The sequence below is a fragment of the Littorina saxatilis genome, linkage group LG17, assembly GCF_037325665.1.
Source record: "Littorina saxatilis isolate snail1 linkage group LG17, US_GU_Lsax_2.0, whole genome shotgun sequence".
NCBI classification, from domain to species: Eukaryota; Metazoa; Mollusca; class Gastropoda; order Littorinimorpha; family Littorinidae; genus Littorina; species Littorina saxatilis.
Window position 1 is genome coordinate 40,507,563 of NC_090261.1, and position 22,382 is coordinate 40,529,944.

The following is a 22,382-nucleotide window of genomic DNA, read 5'->3' on the forward strand; positions in this document are numbered from 1 at the left end:
TTGCCACTGTAACGTAAGCAAAACTGTCGATCTCGTTTCTTGAGTTTGGCACTTTTTCTTAATGATACATGAAGACTTGTTTTGAGAATGTAAAAGTATGCAAATGCTCTTTGTGGGTTGTTACACAGTTTTGCTGATTGAAAATGTTGCTGTCAGCTCTTTATCTCACATTTATCCCGCTGTCACCGCTTGAGATAGGCAGTTTGCAACTTATAACTACAAAGGAGAGTTGATCACAGGCAGATTGTTCAGAAACCAAAGAATGACATAGGCGTGACGATATTTGCCTGTTTACAAAAGTTGAGGCCGCACTGTCACAGCTACATTTTTTTAAAATCAATTTTCCTGAAATTTGTGTCACACAATCTTCTTACCCAGTCCACACTATGGGATTACATTTCACTGTTTTCAGCGTGGTACCTTAATGATATTGTATTCCTTATTTCCTCCTGTATCCAAAATTATATGGTTTTGTTGTGATTGATTGAAAGATGTGCTTAAACTTTTAAAGTTAAAGAAAACCATCAAATAGCCACTTATTCTTTTAACTAGACTTATAAAAGGAACATTCGTCTATTCCTTATCGTGTTCTGATTAAAAAAAACTATGTAGTGTTATTGTGTTCGTGTGGAAAATATACTCAAAATGAAGAATTTGTTGAAAGGGTAGCACTAGCAGGCTTTGCAACCTTTGACTTCACAGCTCCTGTCACAGCATCAGCCAACTCATAGATAACAGAAAATCATAAATTCATATCGAGTCTGGAACACAAAAATGATGTAATATTGATTGGCGAGAGATTATGACTTTATCTTGCGACGTTCTTTCCCTTATACACAATTAAAAAAAGTGGCCTCTCTCTCTCTCTGTCTGTGTGTCTCTCCATCACTGTTTGTCTGTCTCTCTCTCTCTTCATATTGGTCACAATTATGTGTGTATGTAGGCCTACATTGTTTACTGTGTGTGTTGAGAAGGTGAGAGCGAATCGAATGTTTGTCAGTGCTCGACTGTCATTGCTTTGCTTTGGTGTGTCTGGCTTCCGTGGTTGACTGAATAGTTAATTAAGCTTCAGCGTTCTTTTACCTTTTTGGGCAGTGATCAGTAATGAATGGTTTAGAAAATTTTTCTTCTGTGGCCTCCTCCAAATAATCTTGCCAGTAGAACGGTGATTTTACATTGCAGTGTGTGTGTGATCTTCACGCTTCCTAGAATTGGACATACCTGTGCATTGAATGGATGTAAAGGAAATGTAGCAATAGCAAATGTATAGGTGAATGTACAACAGCCATACATTGGTCATTTGGTGACCTCTTTGAAAATGTGTTATGAAACAACGAATGAAAGAAAGGGGCTACTAAATGGGAATTTGATGCTTGTTTGTGTATGAGTATGTATGACTTGAAATGATTTTGTATTTCAGACATCATTGCCACAGTTTAAGAAGCCTGAGATGTCAGTTGTGCGACAGCATGAGGAATTCATCTGGCTGCACGACCGATTTGTGGAGAATGAAGACTATGCAGGCATTGTGGTAAGAACAACGTGTCTATCATTCCACTGAAATCTTGAATTGTAGCAGTTTAAATGTGATGGGGGGGGGGGGGGGGGGTATTTCTACCCGGTACTCATCAGACTTTTGTTATGGTAGTTGACACTGTCTAATCGGAATGTGTTATTTATCTTCAGATACCCCCTGCACCTCCACGGCCAGATTTTGACGCATCTCGAGAAAAACTCCAGCGGCTAGGGGAAGGCGAAGGGACCATGACGAAGGAAGAGTTTATGAAAATGAAACAGGAACTGGAAGCGTAAGTTTCTGAAGCATTTTTGTTTGTGAAAATTGGTTTAAAACCACCCATTTTGTGTTACCATTGTAAGGAAACTGTCTTACTGCCACTGCATGCATCAAAGATAAAGCAAGCTGGAGTTGCAGAGAAAAAAAATAATTAGGAAACTGAGCACATAAACAGCACAGTCCACTCTCCTCCAACAACGTTGTGTTCTTCAGCGACGCAAAGTCAGTCCTGCAGGCCTTAGACACTGCCAGAGACAAAGAACTGAATGACCTGTCATCCGCCTTGACCTCCCTGTGCAGAGCCCACACAGTCGTGCTGCAATGGGTCCCCTCTCACTGCAACATACTAGGCAACGAAGCCGCAGATACTCTGGCAAAGGAGGGCACTACGAAGGACCAGAATGATAGATCAACCACCTTCAAAGAAGCCAAGACAATCATCAAGGCCAAGCAACACAAAAAGTGGTTGCAGCAGCACCCACACTACAACAAAAACGACGCCTGTCACCTGCTCACAAGGTCTGAGCAGGTCCTCATATTCAGGCTGCGGACAGGCCACAACCGAATGAACCACCACCTTTTCACCAAGTTCAGAATTGGCCAGTCAGACCAGTGCCCTTGTCAAACAGGCAGCATGACAACGGAACACCTGCTGCAGACTTGCCCACTACACGATGGCCTCAGGAGCCAGATCTGGGCGGAGGCGACCACGGTGCAAGGGAAGCTCTATGGCAGTCTGGACGACCAACAGCGGAGAACCGGCGTTTCCATCTGAGTGATCGACAAGAAGAAGAAGAAGAGCACATAAACCAGTCACTCAGTTTTGGCAACAGGTCAAGCTGTTTGGGGGTTATTGGGATGTTTTTTTCAGCTGTGAATATTTTAGTACCGTATTTTCCGGGTCATAAGGCGCGACTTTTTCTGCCATTGATCTCGATGCACACACAGAGCACACATATTTCCACTCTGTATTCTTCCTTTGATGTGCGGCTTATTTTCTTTCATTCTTCGACCGTTACCTGTATACTTTTTCAATTTTGGTGCGCCCAATGGGTGACTGGATTACAATTTTTTTTTAAAGAAGCCTTATGTGCTGTAGCGCCTTGTAACCGGGAAAATACGGTATCTACATTGTTTTTAACCCTTGCTGAATAAATAGCAGTCACTAGTGTAGGTATAATAGTGTAGTTGGTACCAATCGAAGAAAACACTTCATGGGCCTGTGTGAAATGTGTTTTTATTGTGCGTTTTATATTTTTTGTAGATGTCTTTTCACATCAAATGAACTGCTGTTAAGTTAATAGGCTGACATTGACAAACACCATGCAGTATCTGATTTGAGAGTCTTCAGAATACCAATATTACTGTAGTTGGGTTTTGATTTCAAACTCGTCAAATGTTGTTTTTCTGCAAACATAAAACTAAAAGACACCAATTTTTCCTTTTCTATTGGTAACACCGGTCAAATGCCTTGTTTCTGTAGTATGCATTGTAGTAAATTTCATTACAGAGAGTATTTAGCCACCTTCAAGAAGACGGTGGCCATGCACGAAGTGTTCCTGCAGCGACTGGCCGCTCACCCCGTCTTGCGACAGGACGTCAACTTTGAAGTCTTCCTGGAGTATGAAGGCGATGTGAGTATGTTGTTCCCAAACATCATGGCATCTTAAACTAGTGAAATGGGTGACCTGCTTAATCATTTAAGTTGAATTGGCATTTTGAATTGTATTGACTGATTTTAAGGAAAAAAGAGTAAAAAGTTGAACATGGAGTAAAATCAGTATAAGAGTAAACACACCTTAATTTATCTTTAAAGTTCTGTTGCTGAATAAAGTTTGACAACAAATTAACAAACCAAAGGGACTCTCCTTGGTGCTTCCTTCCAAAGTGAAAGCTCTGTTGCCCCAAAAATAAAACAAAAAATTAGAAGACCTGTTTGTGTCACAATCTGAAAAATGACATCTTGTATGAGTTCTTTCTCTATTGTGCAAACTTCTTCCAGTTTCCAAAGAAACAAGAATGAGTTTTAAAGGCACAGTGCAGCTCACAGCCTTCGTTTTGCGTTTTTGTTGCAGCTGAGTGCATTTACAGTTTAAAAATCCTCCTATGGTAGTAAAACAAACCCAAAACTACCCAACGACGACATCTGTGAAGCTCGACAGTTTCTTGTTCACGCGAGTGCATAAATTAACCTAGTTATTACGTGGTGTTTGGTCTGAGTTCGATTCAACTGAGTGATTCCGGCCTCCATTTTGTTTTACATAAACTCATGATGACGTCTGACATAGGTTGCTTAGTGACGTGTCTTTTTGTGCATGATGTGGTGATCTACCTGATCTAAATTTAGATCCAAAAATAGGTCAAGACCAGCCGGGTCCGAGTACGAAATTAATTCGTAAAAAAATTGCAGTTCTTGACTCTTTGGGTGCAAGTCAATGAAACTTGGTAGTTCTTCCAACGGATAGCTGCCTGAGGTATGACTAAAAGCCCCAGGGGCTCCGTGCACCTGGATTTGACAAGTTCAGTACCTTTAAGACTGAACTTGATTGTGTCTCAGCACAAGGGGATGAAATACTACAAGTAGATAACATTGTTCCTTGGCTCTATCAATGCCCGTTTTTAACCACTTGCTTCCCTTTATATGATAAACTGTCCATAAATCGTCGTTTTCCCAAACTAACTCCTTAGTATGTCATAGAGGATTTTGGGATATCCTTTCATGCGCCTTTCGGCGATTGGTCAATGCATTTCGTATCAATAATGTCGGTCTCGCTTGAAATTATCGCTACTTGATATTGCTTTCAAAACTTATACAAAGTGACCGGGAGCGTAGGGTCAGTTACTGGAGATATGGAGAACAGTACACAAATACGAACGGAGAGACTCGAGTCACTGAGTCGTCGCCACGCTCGAGAACTCAAGTGTAATATTTGAAGTTAAAATCTCCCTCGACTACAATGCGACAAAATAGCTCAGTCGGTAGAGTGCCCGATTGATAGTGTGCTTGTCCTTACTTTTGTGGTCCTGGGTTCAATTCGCTTCGAAGGCATTATTTTTATTTTTTTCTGAACTCGTAGTTCTTGTATTTTATTCATTTGCTTTATTCCAAACGTTTTTCAACTTTTTCTTGTTTTCTTAACTCTATATATACTTGTATTTTTTTATTTTTTTTATTTATCCCAAAGATTTTGAGTCGTGTATTGAAAATCGAATATAGTGCATGAGTGCCATTAAACAGCTCTCCCACAATCCCGTATTCTATTTTTGAGTCACTTGAGAAAAAGTGACTATGTAATCGGTCAGTGTTAGTCTGTCCGGCCGGCCGGCCATCCGGCCGGCCGTCCGTAGACACCACCTTAACGTTGGACTTTTCTCGGAAACTATCAAAGCGATCAGGCTCATATTTTGTTTAGTCGTGACCTCCAATGACCTCTACACTTTAACGATGGTTTCGTTGACCTTTGACCTTTTTCAAGGTCACAGGTCAGCGTCAAAGGAAAAATTAGACATTTTATATCTTTGACAAAGTTCATCGGATGTGATTGAAACTTTGTAGGATTATTCTTTACATCAAAGTATTTACATCTGTAGCCTTTTACGAACGTTATCAGAAAAACAAGGGAGATAACTAGCCTTTTCTGTTCGGCAACACACAACTTAACGTTGGGCTTTTCTCGGAAACTATAAAAGTGACCGGGCTCAAATTTTATGTGAACGTGACTCATTGTGTTGTGAATAGCAATTTCTTCCTGTCCATCTGATGCCTCATATAATATTCAGAACTGCGAAAGTGACTCGATCGAGCGTTTGCTCTTCTTGTTAGTAATGGATATTCCCATGGAAAGGTCAAAGGGCATATGTATCACCGCGTGTCGACTGCTGGTAATAGTACTTGGCTGCTTCTATTATGATAGGCTTCTGGTCTCAGTGATGTGGCTGTATAACAAGTGAAAAAGTTGTTTGCAGGGTCACTATTTAGGCTGTGAATGTGTTGGTATCATATATTGTAAATGATTTTCATGCATGTGTCTTGTTTTTCAGCTGAGCGTGAGAGGGAAGAACAAGAAGGAGAAGCTTGGCGGGTTCTTCAGCCGCCTCACCAAGTCTGTGGATGAAAGTCTCTTGTCAGGACAGAAGGTATCGAGCTTGGTCATCATTTTAGAGCCACTAAGATTGAGAAAGGCTTCGTAACAGAGTTTGAATCTGATGGCAGTCATGGTTTATACTACTAGAGGACAAGAAGTACAGTGCTACAAATCAACCCTTCCTGAACATAAGTAAATGAATCATGGTATAACATTTTCTTGCATAAAAAAAAAGTGTTTGCATGCTGTTGTCAGAAGATTGAGACTGGCCAAGACTCTGTCTAGGTTGTCCAAAATGTGTCTTCATTGTTCGACTGATTTCTTTGATTTTGTTTGAAAAATGAACTCTGTATTCGTACTCTTCTGCCTTCCATGGGCAGTGTTTGGTACACTCATTGTCAACTTAAGCATGCCATCTGCATGGTTGCCAGAGCTACAGTGGAACCCCCCCCCCCCCCCCCCCCCCAATTTAAGACTTCCTCCTTTTTAAGACCCACCTTCACAGATGTTCTGTTCACAACCTCTGTAAAATTAACCTCCATTTTAAAGGTGGTCGTCTACATTTTTGCTTTTTTTCAATAATCTTATGGTTAGATTTTGCTAAAAAGTTATGTCAGATGATGAATGAACCATGGGGAAAAAAGTTATAGAAAAAAAAATATATGTAAAAAAAGATTTTATTTTTGGGTAGCGTGACTCACGCTTCCAATATTTTGTTTTCTGTTTGCTGATAACATGTGCTTTGCCTAAAAATACTGACCAATCAAATTCATGTCACTATGCTTATAGCCACGCCCAAACAAGTGCAGCAACAGTTTGACACTGGAGCGCTGTCCACGCTTTTTTTTAAACGCACGAAATGCACGGGATTTGAGAGGAGTTTTGCGCTTGGCATTTTCCAAATAAGGATATCTTACTATGACTACTACGCTGGAATACTACAATGAATTTTCAAACAGCTACACTGGCTTCGTCTTTCCTGATCGAAAGGGGGTGTATTGTTGATAATTATAGATAATAGACTCTGCATTTTAATGGTCAAATGGCGATTTCGGTATAACAATGTAGACAAGGACCTTTAAGACTCCCTCCTTTTTAAGACCTCAATTTCTAAGATTTGTGAAGGTCTGAAAAGGGGGGTTCCACTGTAGTACTACGGCTTAAGATATGCTCTGGTCCATGTACATTTGTCATTGTAAATACTGTTGCTTTTCATTCACTTATACCTGTCTCCTATAACTGTTGCAGGATGTTGATGATTTTTTCGAGAATGAGAAACAGTTCCTCATAGAATACCATGCCAAGATCAAAGATGCTACCATGAAAGCTGACAAGATGACCAAAGTGCATAAAAGTAAGTTTGGGGGAAATTGTGTGTTTGTTAGCTTGTTTTTGTGTTGTTGTTGTTGTTATTGTTGTTGTCTGCATATTTGATGGTGTCATTTTTGACAAAGTCCTCATTCTGCATTCTTTGAAAAGCATAATACAGTACCTTCTTGTTTAAAACAAAGCAAATAGGGATGGGTTGTATGAGAAATACTGGAATGAGTCTGTCTGCTTGGCTTTCTTTGTAGCCAGTTGATATGGCTCATTCAGATGCTGGGATCACAAAACTTGTACAAAATATAAGACTCTCCTGCTCTTGGAATTTGTGTAAATGTTCTCTGTCTCTGTCAAAACTTTGGTTGTTGTAGAGCCCATCTTCTTCTTCTGCGATCATGGGCTGAAACTCCCACATACACTCGTGTTTTGTGCACGAGTGGGGTTTTACGTGTATGACCGTTTTTACCCCGCCATTTAGGCAGCCATACGCCGCTTTCGGAGGATGCATGCTTGGTATTTTCGTGTTTATATAACCCACCAAACTCTGACATGGATTACAGGATCTTTTCGGTGCGCACTTGGTCTTGTGCATGCGTGTACACACGAAGGGGGATAAGGCACTAGCAGGTCTGCTCATCTGTTGACCTGGGAGATCGGAAAAATCTCCACCCTTAACCCATCAGGCGGTAGCGGCCGGGATTTGTACTCACGACCTTCCAATTAAGAAGCCGGTGTCTTATCCACTAGGCCACTGCGCCCGTCATAGGGTCCATCAAAATCAGACATTGAAAGTGAATTAAGATGGCGATTTCTTTTTCAGATGTTGCAGATTCCTATATTCAGATATCAACAGGATTTGTGCTACTAGCCACCATAGAAAACACAGAATTGGACAAGTGAGTTCCAGTGTATAGAGTTATGTGTGTGGCTCTGTGTGTGAGAGAGAGAGAGATTGTGTGTGAGTGTGTGAGAGTGCATACATGTGCATATTTAGTTGTAATTAGTTTGCATAAAAATACTGTTCTGAACTACTGAATGTTGTGTGTTGAAGGGGGGAGGGGGATGATATGCTGGGAGTGAGCAGACCTGCCTACCCTTACGATTTGGGCGTAATTTACTACGATTTTTATTCCAAACTACGCCACTACACTTTCCGCGATGGAAATACAATTTTTAAGAAACCGAAAGTACGATTTTTCGCATTTCGTTTCGATATAAATCTGATCCGTATTTTTGCTCTCACCGAGCTTTGTCGGATGAGACATTGGAGAGTCTGCTCCTCCTGAAATCAAGATCAGGAACCTTCGGCACCAGGCAGTACAGCCAAGCAGAACTTGGCAGATTTAAGTCATGCTATTACAAGTCTTTGAAAAAGCCCTCTACCTCCAAATAAACTCTATGCTCATTCAGCAAACTCTTGATTAGACTAATGGTGGAGCGCTGGTTATTTGCAAGGCTGATTTCTTGAGATCTGGATCTGGATCTTTGACATTGCAGGAACCCCTGTTGGTCATCTTCGTGTGACCACATGACATATTTTGCTTTCGTCATCCTAGATCTTTTCAATCAGTGTAGTTTCCCAGTGCTGTGTTCTAGGGTTGTTTTGATTGACTTCACAATTTGAGAAAATCAATGACATTTTATTTTTGCGAAGCAACTGAATATGAACAGAAAGTGTGCAGAAGAATGTTTGTGTCCTGCAAGACTTTATGAACAACTATTTCTCCGTTGGGAGAAAAATGAGGATGTCTACAGGCAAGGTAGTGTCATATTCTTTATTTGGGTTCTCCTTTCATTGTTTAGTCACACCCACCGATGGCCGTTACTTTTGACAACGAAAAACTACTCTTTCTACCACCAGATTACTCTTTTTGGCTGGGCTCATTACTCCTTGTAATTTTGGGGGTAGGCAGGTCTGAGTGAGAGGTTGGGCAATGAGAGTTGTAGCGGTGAGGAACGGAGAACAGGAGGAACACATGACACATATGTAAAATTCACATTATACAAAGCCACACAGTTCTCCTTTTGTTATAAGGCAATGGGCTTGGTCGAATCCTCTTTTTTTCTTTTTCTAACATCCAGGTTTTATTAGCTAAAAATGTATTGAACTACCACTAGTAGAGTTTATGATGCTACCATATTCAGAATGATTCATGCTAACAGAGTAAACTATGTTGTTCTTTGGTTTTCAGAATCTTCACCAGAGTCGCAGAACTTTTGGAAAAAGCAAGGGTAAGCTCCTCTCATTTGGTAGAGGGTATGCACACATGACAACCAGATTCGAAAAAAGAAGAAGAAAGTTGCATAGCAAAATGGTGTTGTTTACAAAGGTCTAACCGGTGTATTATTTTATATGTCAGACTATACGATCATGGCCCTTCGTGGTCGGCTGGGCGTTAAGCAAACAAACAAACAAACTATACGATCATGAGATAATAGGTTGAAGTGGGTTAGAATCAACAAAACGAGAACCACAGTAAGCTCCTATGCAATGTAATGAATAAATGGTTCAGGTTAGTTTTTTTCATACTGAAAATCAGGCATTTCCAAGTATCAAACATTTAACTTTTACTTAGCATTTCATTTTGGGGGGGGGGGGGGTGATTTGTTCATACGAAAAATTCAGGCAACACCATAATAAAATACTTGTTACATCTACAGAAACTGGAGGGTCGCGTTGCATCAGACGAAGACCTGAAGTTGAGCGACACACTACGCTACTACATGCGTGACTCTGCTGCCGCTAAAGACTTGCTCTACAGGCGCACACGATCCCTGGCAGACTACGAGGCAGCCAACAAGGCACTAGAAAAAGCACGCACAAAGAACAAGGATGTGCCACAGGTTGGTTGTGTTCACAGCTGTGTGTGTTTGTTCATGAATTTCACATATGTATTGTATTCAGATAACATGAGATGTTTTCAGGGCTGAGCACAATGTATTAGCCCCCTAGCAGATCCTAGATTCATGAACTGAAAGCAGCATTTTGATGATAATTCTTTAAAACAGTTACAAATTTTAGTTGAATCAAAGGAAGTTTGGTGTTACTTTCAATGAGTAAGATTAATAAATCTAAATCTTAATGCATCAAAAGCGCCAGGTCATGCATGAATATGTATGTCTTACTAAAGCAAACAAGAATTTGTGTTCATGACAGTACCTACAGTTTGCTTTACCTATTTATGACAGTATACTCACATTTTTTTTTGGTCTGCTTTGCTTCATTTCAATGTGATCTTCTGTTCTGTTTTACAGGCAGAGAAAGCCCAGGAAACATGCTGTAAAAAGTTTGAGAAGATCTCGGATGTTGCCAAGAAAGGTAAGTGCACAGGATTTTCTCCACTATCCCCCGTATGTTTTTCAATTTCTCCCTTCATTTTATCTTTTAACAAAAACTTTATTCAGAATTTATTGGAACAGATTTCGAATGACATGTGCATGCTGTGCATTGACAGAAAAGAAGTATAAAATCTGACATAGGACTTTCAAGTTGAAGTACATTTCAAACTGAAAGTTGAGTTAAATAACACACTTCTACAGTATGGAGAAAGAATGTGCGCTGATCAATCAGTGACCTGTATGGTTTCAGACAGAAAAGCCGTCTGAACAATAATGCATTGTAACCCCCCACCACAAACCCCCAGCCCCATTTTTTGAGACCCCTCCCATGTAACATGTAAGGCAAAAAAAAAAATAGTCTGTTTACGGTAACCCGACCGACACTATTTTTTTCGCGCGACCCTAGACTTTTTTTTGGCATTTGGGGGGGGGGGGGGGGGGAAATTGTTTTTTTTGCAAAATAACGTAAAAATATGGTTTTTGGGAAAAGAAAAAAAAAAACTCCCGACTTACCGACCCTATTTTTTTGGCCTATGTTACCGTAAACAGACCTATTTTTTTTTTGGCCTAAGACTTCTCCTTATTGTAGTACCCTGCTTTCACAGATTTTATGTTCTAAAAATACCCCCCGCGGGTTAGGGGGAAGAATTTACCCGATGCTCCCCAGCATGTCGTAAGAGGCGACTAACGGATTCTGTTTCTCCTTTTACCCTTGTTAAGTGTTTCTTGTATAGAATATAGTCAATGTTTGTAAAGATTTTAGTCAAGCAGTATGTAAGAAATGTTTAGTCCTTTGTACTGGAAACTTGCATTCTCCCAGTAAGGTAATATATTGTACTACGTTGCAAGCCCCTGGAGCAATTTTTTGAGTCACTTGAGAAAAAGTGACTCTATGTAATCGGTCAGTGTTAGTCTGTCCGGCCGGCCGGCCGGCCGTCCGTAGACACCACCTTAACGTTGGACTTTTCTCGGAAACTATCAAAGCGATCGGGCTCATATTTTGTTTAGTCGTGACCTCCAATGACCTCTACACTTTAACGATGGTTTCGTTGACCTTTGACCTTTTTCAAGGTCACAGGTCAGCGTCAAAGGAAAAATTAGACATTTTATATCTTTGACAAAGTTCATCGGATGTGATTGAAACTTTGTAGGATTATTCTTTACATCAAAGTATTTACATCTGTAGCCTTTTACGAACGTTATCAGAAAAACAAGGGAGATAACTAGCCTTTTCTGTTCGGCAACACACAACTTAACGTTGGGCTTTTCTCGGAAACTATAAAAGTGACCGGGCTCAAATTTTATGTGAACGTGACTCATTGTGTTGTGAATAGCAATTTCTTCCTGTCCATCTGATGCCTCATATAATATTCAGAACTGCGAAAGTGACTCGATCGAGCGTTTGCTCTTCTTGTTGATTAGTGCTTTTGTGAACAAGAAACAATTAACAAGTGGCTCTATCCCATCTCCTCCCCCCCCCCCTCCCCCCCCCCCCCCCCCTTCCCCGTCGCGATATAACCTTCGTGGTTGAAAACGACGTTAAACACCAAATAAAGAAAGAAACATGTTCTGAAAATGTGTAACTTGAACTCCATTTTAAGACTTCATCTCTGTTTAAATTCCATTTTCTTACATTTTTGAGTGGTCTTTAAAGGGAGGTACCTATGTAATTCAAGCAGTTTATGACAAGACTTGCTTCCCTTTGATACATTAAATGTATATATTTGCTTCCCTTTGACAGAGATTGCTGAGTTCAAGACGAGGCGAATAGCGTACTTCAAGAAACACATGGTGGAAATGGTAGAACTGGAGCTCAAACATGCAAAGGTAAATTACCATACAGTCCAATATTTTTCCTCTTTATGAGAACTTTTTGATGGGATGTAAAGTTGAAAATGTCATGCACTTTCACACATGTGGGTAAGAACAAAATATGCAGTCATTGGTGAAAGCAGATATGCACGAATGTGTGCATATGCACATGTTTATATGTAGGAACACACATGCACTCACATATACCTACATGCACCTTTTCTGCTGCTTTTGTGGTGCTTTGAATGTCTAACAGTTAACTCTTTCAACACGTCCACCCTATGACATGACTATACACTCAGAACGCATGCGCCAAAGCATATAAATAGCCTGCTGACAACCAAAATTGGGACATTTTGAACAAAATATTGTATTTTGAAAAAAATATTGTAAAAAAACTAGTACATGTGGAGATTTACTTTTTGCACACAATTAAAGAAAGATTTTTCATTGTTTCAGAAATGTACTTTGTATTTGTCAAAAGGCTTGTTGTGTTTGTGTGGTATGCTATTGAAAATGTCAATAAATAGCCTGCTGACAACCAAAATTGGAAAATTTTGAAAAAAATATTGTATTTTGAAAAAAATATTGTAAAAAAAACTAGTACATGTGGAGACTTACTTTTTGCACACAATTAAAGAAAGATCTTTCATTGTTTCAGAAATGTACTTTGTATTTGTCAAAAGGCTTGTTGTGTTTGTGTGGTATGCTATTGAAAATGTCAACAATTTAAATAAAAAAAAGTCCAGAGGCACCACATAAATACTACAGACATGTTTGAAAATATGCACAAAATGTTGTTAGTGAATACTCAAAAAAGAATTTACTAACCTGAATGATACAATGAGATGACTGGGTGATGACTATGATGAATATATCCATGTAGAAGAAAAGAAACACTTGCTGTCCCAGTATTTACAGTGCCACAGAGCACAGCTCAACGCAAAACGCCACACCACATTCCAGGCACCAGAATCGAGTCCCATTGCGTTGGGTTTTATCCATAGAAGAAAAGAAACACTTGCTGTCACAGTATTTACAGTTTTTGTATAAATGACTTGTTTAGAACTCGGTTTATGCACGGAGAACATCCTTCTTTGTGTGCCACACTTCGAAGCACGGCTCAACACAAAGCGCCACAGCCATGTGGCCACAGAACATTCCCGGTCACCAGAATCGCGTCCGTCCGCTTGCATTGGGTTTTGGCCAAAGTAGCATTGACACCTCGAGCTCTTGATTTGGCTAACTCATTCACCCTCATCACTCACTTATCCATCTATCACAACAACACTGTTTCATGCACACACAGTCACTACCTTCCTTCTGCACGCCGCTTCGCTTCGCAACAACACTGACAACTCGCGACATTTTGGAATCCTAAATATGAAACTAAGGCATGGGTTGGTCCCGTCAATGACCTGTAGTATCCAAACTAACCAATGAAATCAACTGTTCTGGGAGTTATTTGTCGCGTATGGTAATGCAGCCGACCTCTGAACCTATGACGTGGGTTTTCGTATGGAAAATCCCCAGCGTGGTATTTTCCACTTCCAACGCTACTATTAAGGCGGTGTGTGGCGAAGCGACTCACGCACCTTACGCACGGATTCTGGCGGCGTGCTGACAACGGCATGATCAGTGAACGCTTGTATTCGGGCGGCGCGTCGCGAAAAAGTTAATGCTAAATGCTTTGTCGGTTTAGATCTCCTTCAGCCAGCCACGTGTCCTCTTCATGACTACCACCTGTATTCAAACTCACACCAGCACACATGCAGAAAATCTTCACAATCCAGACTGACTGTTTTAGTGTAACGTCCTTTTATTAGGACAGGTATGTGCAATACAATGTACGCTACCGCCCTGATATGGCCCTTCGTGGTCGGCTGGGCGTTAAGCAAACAAACAAACAAATACAATGTACGCTACCGCCCTGATATGGCCCTTCGTGGTCGGCTGGGCGTTAAGCAAACAAACAAACAAATACAATGTACGCTACCGCCCTGATATGGCCCTTCGTCGTCGGCTGGGCGTTAAGCAAACAAACAAACAAATACAATGTACGCTGACGAAAATCACAATCCACATTCCTACTCCTTCTCGTGACTAACAACCCCCTCTACACACACACACAGAAACACACACTCACATATAAACCACATATAAACCAGTCTGTTCATAAATGTGGATGTGTTTGACTATTTCAGGCTCAAGCGCAGCTGTTGAAGAATTGCATCTCATCACTGCAAGAGGAGTCTTAGTGTTGAAGTACCCCCTTGTGCCTTGCTTCATTCTCCTCTACCCTCCACTCCTATTTCATTTGGGTCTTCTTTTCAAAAAGACCACCTCATCTTGGGTGTCATTTTGTAAGAATTTGAAGGCATTGCTCGCTAGTTGCTTTTTTTTTTTTTTTTTTAAGTCATGCGTGTGTGTTTAAACCCAATGTAACATAACATAAAGTAACAAGTACTGTTTTTAGCCTTTCACCTCAAAGAGAAGAAAAAAACAATGCAATGCTGTGAACATACCATAGTTTTAGTTATCCTAAAGCAAAGTCTTTTAACTGTAAGTTGCAAATCAGGGTACAGTTCACTGGAATAATTATGTTTTACCCCCAGGTTTGTTACCCCTTAAAAAACACACTTGGCACTTCTTAGACTCGAGGTATGTTTGTCTTTCTTAGCATATTTGGAGTTGACTGTTATTCACTGAGGGAGAGAGGCCTTATTCAACAGTCTGTTCACTTTGGAGCAGTTTTGGGCTTGTATAAACTTTCAAAGGACTATGTTGCGATTGCCTGGTTGTAACTCTTACCAGGCCTGAAAGTGGCGAGTAGAAACATGTAAATGGCGAGTAGAAATGTTAATTTACTCGCCATGGCGAGTAGAAACATGTAAATGGCGAGTAGAATTGTTAATCTACTCGCCAAATGCGAGACAAGTTGCTGAAACAAATGGTTGGTTTGGCAAGTAAAATTTGCTCTCTGGCTAGTAAATTATGAGAAGTACTACCCAAAGGCCAGTGCCCCATTTTGTGGACTTTCAGCGCTGCTTACCTTATGTGATCTTGGTGAAAGCATCGGAGGCAAAATTATGCATAAGTAAAATTCTCTCCATGCTGCTGCAGAAGCCATGGCTTCAAAATGATACTTTTGTTCAATTAAGTCAAAAAAGACCGTTTTGTGTCTCTCTTCCACTGTTCCCTCATTTCTGTCTGAAAGATTAGGTTATCATGGTAATTTAACTATTCCTACGGACATGAATTTTTCAGCTTTGATTGTTTGTTTGTTTGTTGTCATGGGTGACCAGTGGAATTGGTTCCCTGTAAATAAAGAGGAAAACCAGCATGGAATGAATGAGTAACAGTGTCCATGAGTATTTCCATGGGCCAAAAAAGTGTGATAGATTCTATAAGCAGTTATTTTATGATTATGGGGTCAAGTATTTTTGTAGAAGAGTATGCCTGTTGAGTTATTTATGTGTGCATCCCATAGACAGTTTGATACTGTCTTAGCACTGCTGTTTTAATGGGATACTGTTTCAGCTTTTATTTATTTATTTTGTTAATGTATTCATTTATTTATTTTTGCTTTGCATATTTTTTTCTTTTTTTTTCATTTTTTTCATTTTGTTTAATTTGTAAGAACCCTATTGAACGGATATTGTGATGCATTGAGCATATATATACCAATACTTTGGCTTTAAATGTTGTGAATTTGTTGGTTTGCTTTTATAAGCAGTGAAAGTTTTGTAGAGTTGTTTTCTTTTCTTTTTTCGTAAATAACTATGTGTTTATTTCCTTGTTTACTGTGATGATCAGTTTCATTGAGGAAAAGGGTGAAACAAAAGACAGTGTGCCAAGGAATAATAAGAAATGTGTGTATGTTATTCTTTCTGAAGTGTTCACGGTTTCATTCAAATATGTTAAATTACCATGGTAAAATGGAAGAATGACTGCTTGCAGAATCTTGTATGACTGGGCTGTGCCTGTTTGTGTGCATGCATGTATAAATGGTATGGTGTTATTATCAGTGGAACAGATTGATCATTATGTTTGTAGGTGTGAACAAATGACAATTTCACTCATGTTTTCCGGTGCAATTTCAGAACAAAGCAGAACGCTGTAAAGCAAATTTTTTTTTTTTTTTTTTAATTAGCTACTGTCTGTTGTGCGATGTCCATCTCATTACACAATACGGCAGATGAACCTTTTCTTAATGTTCCAAATGAAGAGTTTTCATTGTGCTTGCTTCCATCGCATGGTGGCATGCTTGCACGTCAAAAGGAGAGAGAGATTAATTACCATTGTTATGATATTAAAGTATTACCTATTATGCTTGAGGTGCACTTGTTCTTCACAGTGAATTTCTGTTAATTTCAGTTTTTGTATTATCACACAGAATCTTCATTGTATGAGAGTCAAGGAGTCCTCGTGTTTTGTTTTTGAAGTCTGTAAGCTCTGTTCTTGTGTGAGAGAGAGTAAGCAAGTCGTTATATTTTATTTCTAAAGTTTGTAATCTCCATACCTTCATTTTAGACGTTTTAGTACATTCCATTACCTTGCCATTGGTATATTAGAGACCATTGTTGCATTGTATTGTGTTAAGTCCTTTTTTTCTATCCCGAAAAGAGTTTGACTGGTGTATCAGCTATTGTGTTGAATTTTGTACATTACTTGGACACCTGTATGTGGTAGTAAGATGAATAACGTTGTGTTTGTTACTGGTCTTTTATTTTTTAAATTTGAACTGCAATAACGTTGTGGAAGTACAGAAAGTGCTAACATGATAATAAACCCTTGAAAACATGTTGATATTCTTTCAGTACATTTGCTTGATGGTTCGGAATTTGTGATTCATTTGTGACTCGCACATCACACACTTGCACAGCCACGTGCAAACACCAACATACCCACTCACACACACACATACACACACATTAGTCAATGTTTGTAAAGATTTTAGTCAAGCAGTATGTAAGAAATGTTAAGTCCTTTGTACTGGAAACTTGCATTCTCCCAGTAAGGTCATATATTGTACTACGTTGCAAGCCCCTGGAGCAATTTTTTGATTAGTGCTTTTGTGAACAAGAAACAATTAACAAGTGGCTCTATCCCATCTCCCCCCCTTTCCTCGTCGCGATATAACCTTCGTGGTTGAAAACGACGTTAAACACCAAATAAAGAAAGAAAGAAAGAGCAATTTTTTTATTAGTGCTTTTGTGAACAAGAAACAAGAAACAAGTGGCTCTATCCCCCCCTTTCCCCGTCGCGATATAACCTTCGTGGTTGAAAACGACGTTAAACATCAAATAAAGATAAAAGAAAGAAACATACACACACATACCCGCACTCACACACTCACACACACACACACATACCCACACGCACTCACACACACATACCCACGCACACACATACCCACTCACAATCACACATGCTCGCACACACGCACACATACACACAAACCCCCTCACACACACATATACTCCCTCCCACACACGCATACACTCACTCGCTGACTCACTAACACACATACCCACTCACACTGACATGTACACACACACACATACCCACTCTCTCACTCACACACTCACTCAAACACACACACACGCACGTATATGTTCATTAAAGACTCAAATCTTACTGAGAAAACGTGAGAACTCAGTTTCTACAATCGTTACTCCAGGGGCGGACGAGGAGGGGGTTTCTGGGGTTTCCGGAAACCCACCCCCCCAGCCAAAAAATAAAAATATATTTATGGTGCATTTCTTTATTTTACATTGAGTTTCAATTTTTGGGGTATTAAACAGTGACAAAATCTGCTGCCTGAAACTGGTAATGATCATCCTCAGAATATGCACCATTTTGCATCGGCTTTTTTTCAAAATTTTCCGGGGGGGGGGGGGGGCATGCCTCCGGACCCCCCTAGCAAGCTAGGCGCTTTGCGCCGTCGGCTCGGCGCTTCACACCCATATCTTCACAATATACTTTTGGAACCCCCCCCCCCCCCCCCCCCCATACAATGAACTGATCCGCCCCTGTACTCTAATAAGCAAATAAGACTGTGGTAATAATGTGTTGTTTTAACCTGAACCTGTTTCTTCAATGGAGAAGAATAATTGTTCATCTTCGTGACTCGTTTTTGTCATCATCATTGTTATCATCATCATCACCATCAATAGCGATATACTTACACTACACCTAGCCAATCCCAACGCACCACACTTGACAAAGCACAAATAGAAACTAAAACCATTGACACGGATATAGAAAATTCAAACGCACAGCAGAGTGTAGAGTGGCCACACACTTTGAACAGAATTAGAAACCACAGGTCAATGAACTCACTACGTAAGGCCAAATAAAAATATATGTTGGTCTAGGGTAACGTGACCAAAAAGATAGGGTCGGTTGGTCGGCTTTTTTTTCTTAAGTTTAGTCGATTTTAAAGGTGGTTACTTCCCTTAGTCTCGGTATGGTTCGCTAAATGTGCCAACAGTTTTTTGTTTTTTTGAGTAATGAAAAAAAAGTTTTAGGGTCGGCGGGGAAAAAATAGTGTCGGTCCGGTTAGCCTAAAACCAACATATATTTTTATTTGGCCTAAAGATATATAAAAACCGAAACGAAAACAATTATAGTGGTTTAAGGAGAAAAAAATCTTGCTTTTAACCCGAAGTATCTCATCTAGAAGGGACCAAGCCAAATAGCTACCCAGTAATACTGTATATAGAAACATCAGACAAAGCCGCGCTTTTTTCTGTTTTCTGTTGTTCAAGAGAGAGACCGCGCAAAAAGGACCGTTGCCGTCGTGACAGTTTCTCTGTTCGATTCTTTGTTAGTCTTTTTTCTCGATTCTTTCGTTGCTATTTCATTCTCATTGATACAACAAAACTGACAAAACAAACAAACAAACAAAAGTCCACGGCAAGACTTCTTCTTCTTTGGGTTTACGTATTAACGGAAATTAAAGAACTTAATCAAATGAGTATGAAACGGGGTTTTCCCTTTTGTCAGTCCTTGTTTGTTTGCTTCGCATTCTTAAAGGCACAGTTCTACTTGTGAAAACGTTTCGGCTCAGCATCTCAAGCCTTTACATTGGCTAAGAAAATCCGTTCACTTAGACATACACCAGAAAATCAACATACCGGCCGCTGCTTTGCGTGCAGAGTGAACATATTTTGTCTATAAATTAATTTCACAGATTGTAAAAAGTGAACGAAGTTCAGAACGGACAATACACACCAAACACAGAGAGCACCCAGGCTTTTGATCTTTGGCATTAGTCCAAGTGGAGGCATGGTTTTATCCCATGTAAAATCCTGGTTAGATCTGAAATGGTGAGTGGAATTGTTTACACTGGCGGACAGGGAAAAGATAGCAACATAAATTGTAATAGGACGCTTTTTGCTCCCTCTGCTTCTCCCGCCTCTCCTTCTTCTTCTTCTTTCTTGTGTTTGTTTTCTTAGATAATATTTGGTGAGCACAAACGCACACACACACACACACACACACACACACACACACACACACACAAACACACACACACATACATACATACATACAAACGCGCGCACGCACATACAACAACAAAACTTTTGAAAATTGTATGATATACAGTGAAAAACATTCTTCTTTTTTTATTCATTTTCATCCAGTCCACCTCTTCTCCCACACGACGTTTTTGTGCTAGTGGAATAGTGTTTTCTAAAAATGTCCCGGCATCAGCCACATGAACCCTCGAAGAAGTTAAATCCACATCGTTATCCTTTCTCCATAAGAATTGCAAACAATTAAGCGTAAAGTTTCAAGTCTAATGATTTGCAGACGCATATAGTGTTATTACGTGGATAATCCCATTCGACAATGATGTACACACAACAATGCACTTTTGGCTAATCCTTCGATGGTTTACCGAGTATTTAAAACGACCTGAAAGAGAAATGAAAAATCGATGGATGATGACAATAGAACGATATTTTAGCGTCTGCGATCTCCCACAGAGGGGCACAACTCTGCCACAGCCAATAACCTCAGGTTATTTTCAGAATTCGTCTATTTTGCTCTATTGCTATCCCATTTTGTGCAGGCAAAGAAGGTTTGCGTGGCCATGGTGTACGCTTTTACTTTGTGTTCACAGGTGAAAACAACTGAGGCAGATGGCTTGCAATGTGGCAAAGTTCGTTGGGCTTGTTAAAGATAATGTCCTGTCTGGTTAAAGCTTGATGCAAACCACTGCAAGTGTGTACAGGGGAAGACCACCCTTGGATAGTCTGACACACACTAACAATCAACAGTCTTGCTTCTGCGTGCATGTGCAGTTTGGGATATTTTTTCTTCACGTCATTAATTTTTATATATTGACAAAGATGTCAGTTGCGAATTTAATTCAGCAAAAACTGTTCACTCTGCAAAGAGAGCTACTAAGGTGTACATGTTTGACACAATGTCCGATTGGACCGATACTATTGTCTTATGTAAAAGCCTGGGTGGATGTTGGTGATTGGTAAGATAGTTTACACTAGGATAAGGGTATCTTTAAATCTGAGTGCAAAGTGTGGTTGCATGTTGCGAACATTTAATGTGCACTGAATTGCTCGTCAGTTTTATAGGTCTCATGGACTGAAATAAGAGAAGCCACGCAGACGACGTCTGGCACCTCGCTGATGGTCTGTCGAAGGATCGTTATGCCCACGTGTGCGTGTCAGTGTGTGAACGTGCGTGCCGTGCATATGTGCGTGCGTGCGTGTGTATGTGTTTGTATGAGAAAGAGACAGATAGAGACAGAAAGTTGCTCTGTCACGGTGTGTGTGTGTGTGTGTGTGTGTGTGTGTGTGTGTGTGTGTGTGTGTGTGTGTGTGTGTGTGTGTGTGTGTGTGTGTGTGTGTGTGTGTGTGTGTGTATGTGTGTGTGAGAGTGAGTGGGTGTGGCCTCTACGCCCTTACTTGTTATTATCTTGATCAATTTAAACAGTTTGGGTTAATAATAATAATAATAATGCATAATATTTATAAATCGCTTGTATCCAAGGTTTAACCCTGCTCAAAGCGCTGTACAATCATTGGAAAAAAATACAACAACAAGATAACATTATTGCCGGGTATTTGTTATCTTAATGACTAATATGTTGTTAACTTTCTTTCCATATTTGATTTGTTTAGACTTGTTTTTGTGTTTTGTTTTGTATTGTTTTTTTGTGCTTTTTGAGCCTAGTTAGAATCCCTCAAGACATGTGGCCTGTCTAATTTGGTATCAAGATAAAATCTCCAACATGTAAGAACGAAGCGGTATCAAAACTTAATCGATACGGATGCAATCAGTGCAAGAATTTGACCTTAGACTACCGGATGTCCGTTAGTCAACACTAAACTTCCCAAAATATTTGCCGCTCAATGTCTGTCCGACAGAGGGCCTGGGCTTGACCGGGCTGGATTAGGGAGGACTATGTGTTTGAGTCAGTTAAGCTCGCTGCCGAGCAATTGAGGGGGTGGGGGTTGGTCGTGGAAGAAGAGAGGGGTTAGGACAAAAAAGGACAAACGCACCTGCAAGGAAATACAAACCCGTACTACGGCGATAAATTACCTGTTTGTTTGCCAAAGGCACACAAACAAAGAACAAAAGGCACAGAGAAGGTCAAACTGGCGAGCCGGTGCGCCGACGGAGGCGGTGCACGATGATACGCTGATCCCCGGCAATTTGCAACCCCATTGAAGACAACACGCACAGTATTCCATTGACAGTCTGTTTGTTCACTTATCACCTTGCGGCCCGCACCCTGCACCTTCCCATTTCTCCGTCTTAATCAAAGGGTGTGTGTGTACAGACATTCCGTTTGAGATATCTTACTTTTCACTAAAAACAGTCATTGTGTAAAGCATCACAGATTCGTCGAGGAACTGGTTGCAATCAGTGCACTTCTAGAGCCTTTGCACTTAATCTCTTTTCATTCAAAAAAACAGGCCTGATGTACACGATAAAGTACCCAACTATAGGTGGGAACCAGCCGCGGAGTCGGATTTGTTGAAGTAATTTAA

General features: G+C 40.2%; 1 protein-coding gene across 1 annotated transcript in view; it reads left to right on the forward strand.

Moving 5' to 3' along the window:
* The window catches only part of LOC138952750 (sorting nexin-6-like), a 21,548-nt gene extending 4,387 nt beyond the window's left edge, over positions 1-17,161 (forward strand). The window contains exons 4-14 of the mRNA XM_070324469.1: positions 1,421-1,531; positions 1,687-1,808; positions 3,306-3,429; positions 5,837-5,932; positions 7,129-7,234; positions 8,024-8,099; positions 9,396-9,435; positions 9,865-10,047; positions 10,459-10,522; positions 12,284-12,369; positions 14,559-17,161. Of these exons, the coding sequence (XP_070180570.1) occupies positions 1,421-1,531; positions 1,687-1,808; positions 3,306-3,429; positions 5,837-5,932; positions 7,129-7,234; positions 8,024-8,099; positions 9,396-9,435; positions 9,865-10,047; positions 10,459-10,522; positions 12,284-12,369; positions 14,559-14,612 (1,062 nt within the window). The 3' untranslated portion in view covers positions 14,613-17,161. The remainder of the gene's footprint in view (positions 1-1,420; positions 1,532-1,686; positions 1,809-3,305; positions 3,430-5,836; positions 5,933-7,128; positions 7,235-8,023; positions 8,100-9,395; positions 9,436-9,864; positions 10,048-10,458; positions 10,523-12,283; positions 12,370-14,558) is intronic.
* Positions 17,162-22,382: the final 5,221 nt, after the last annotated feature.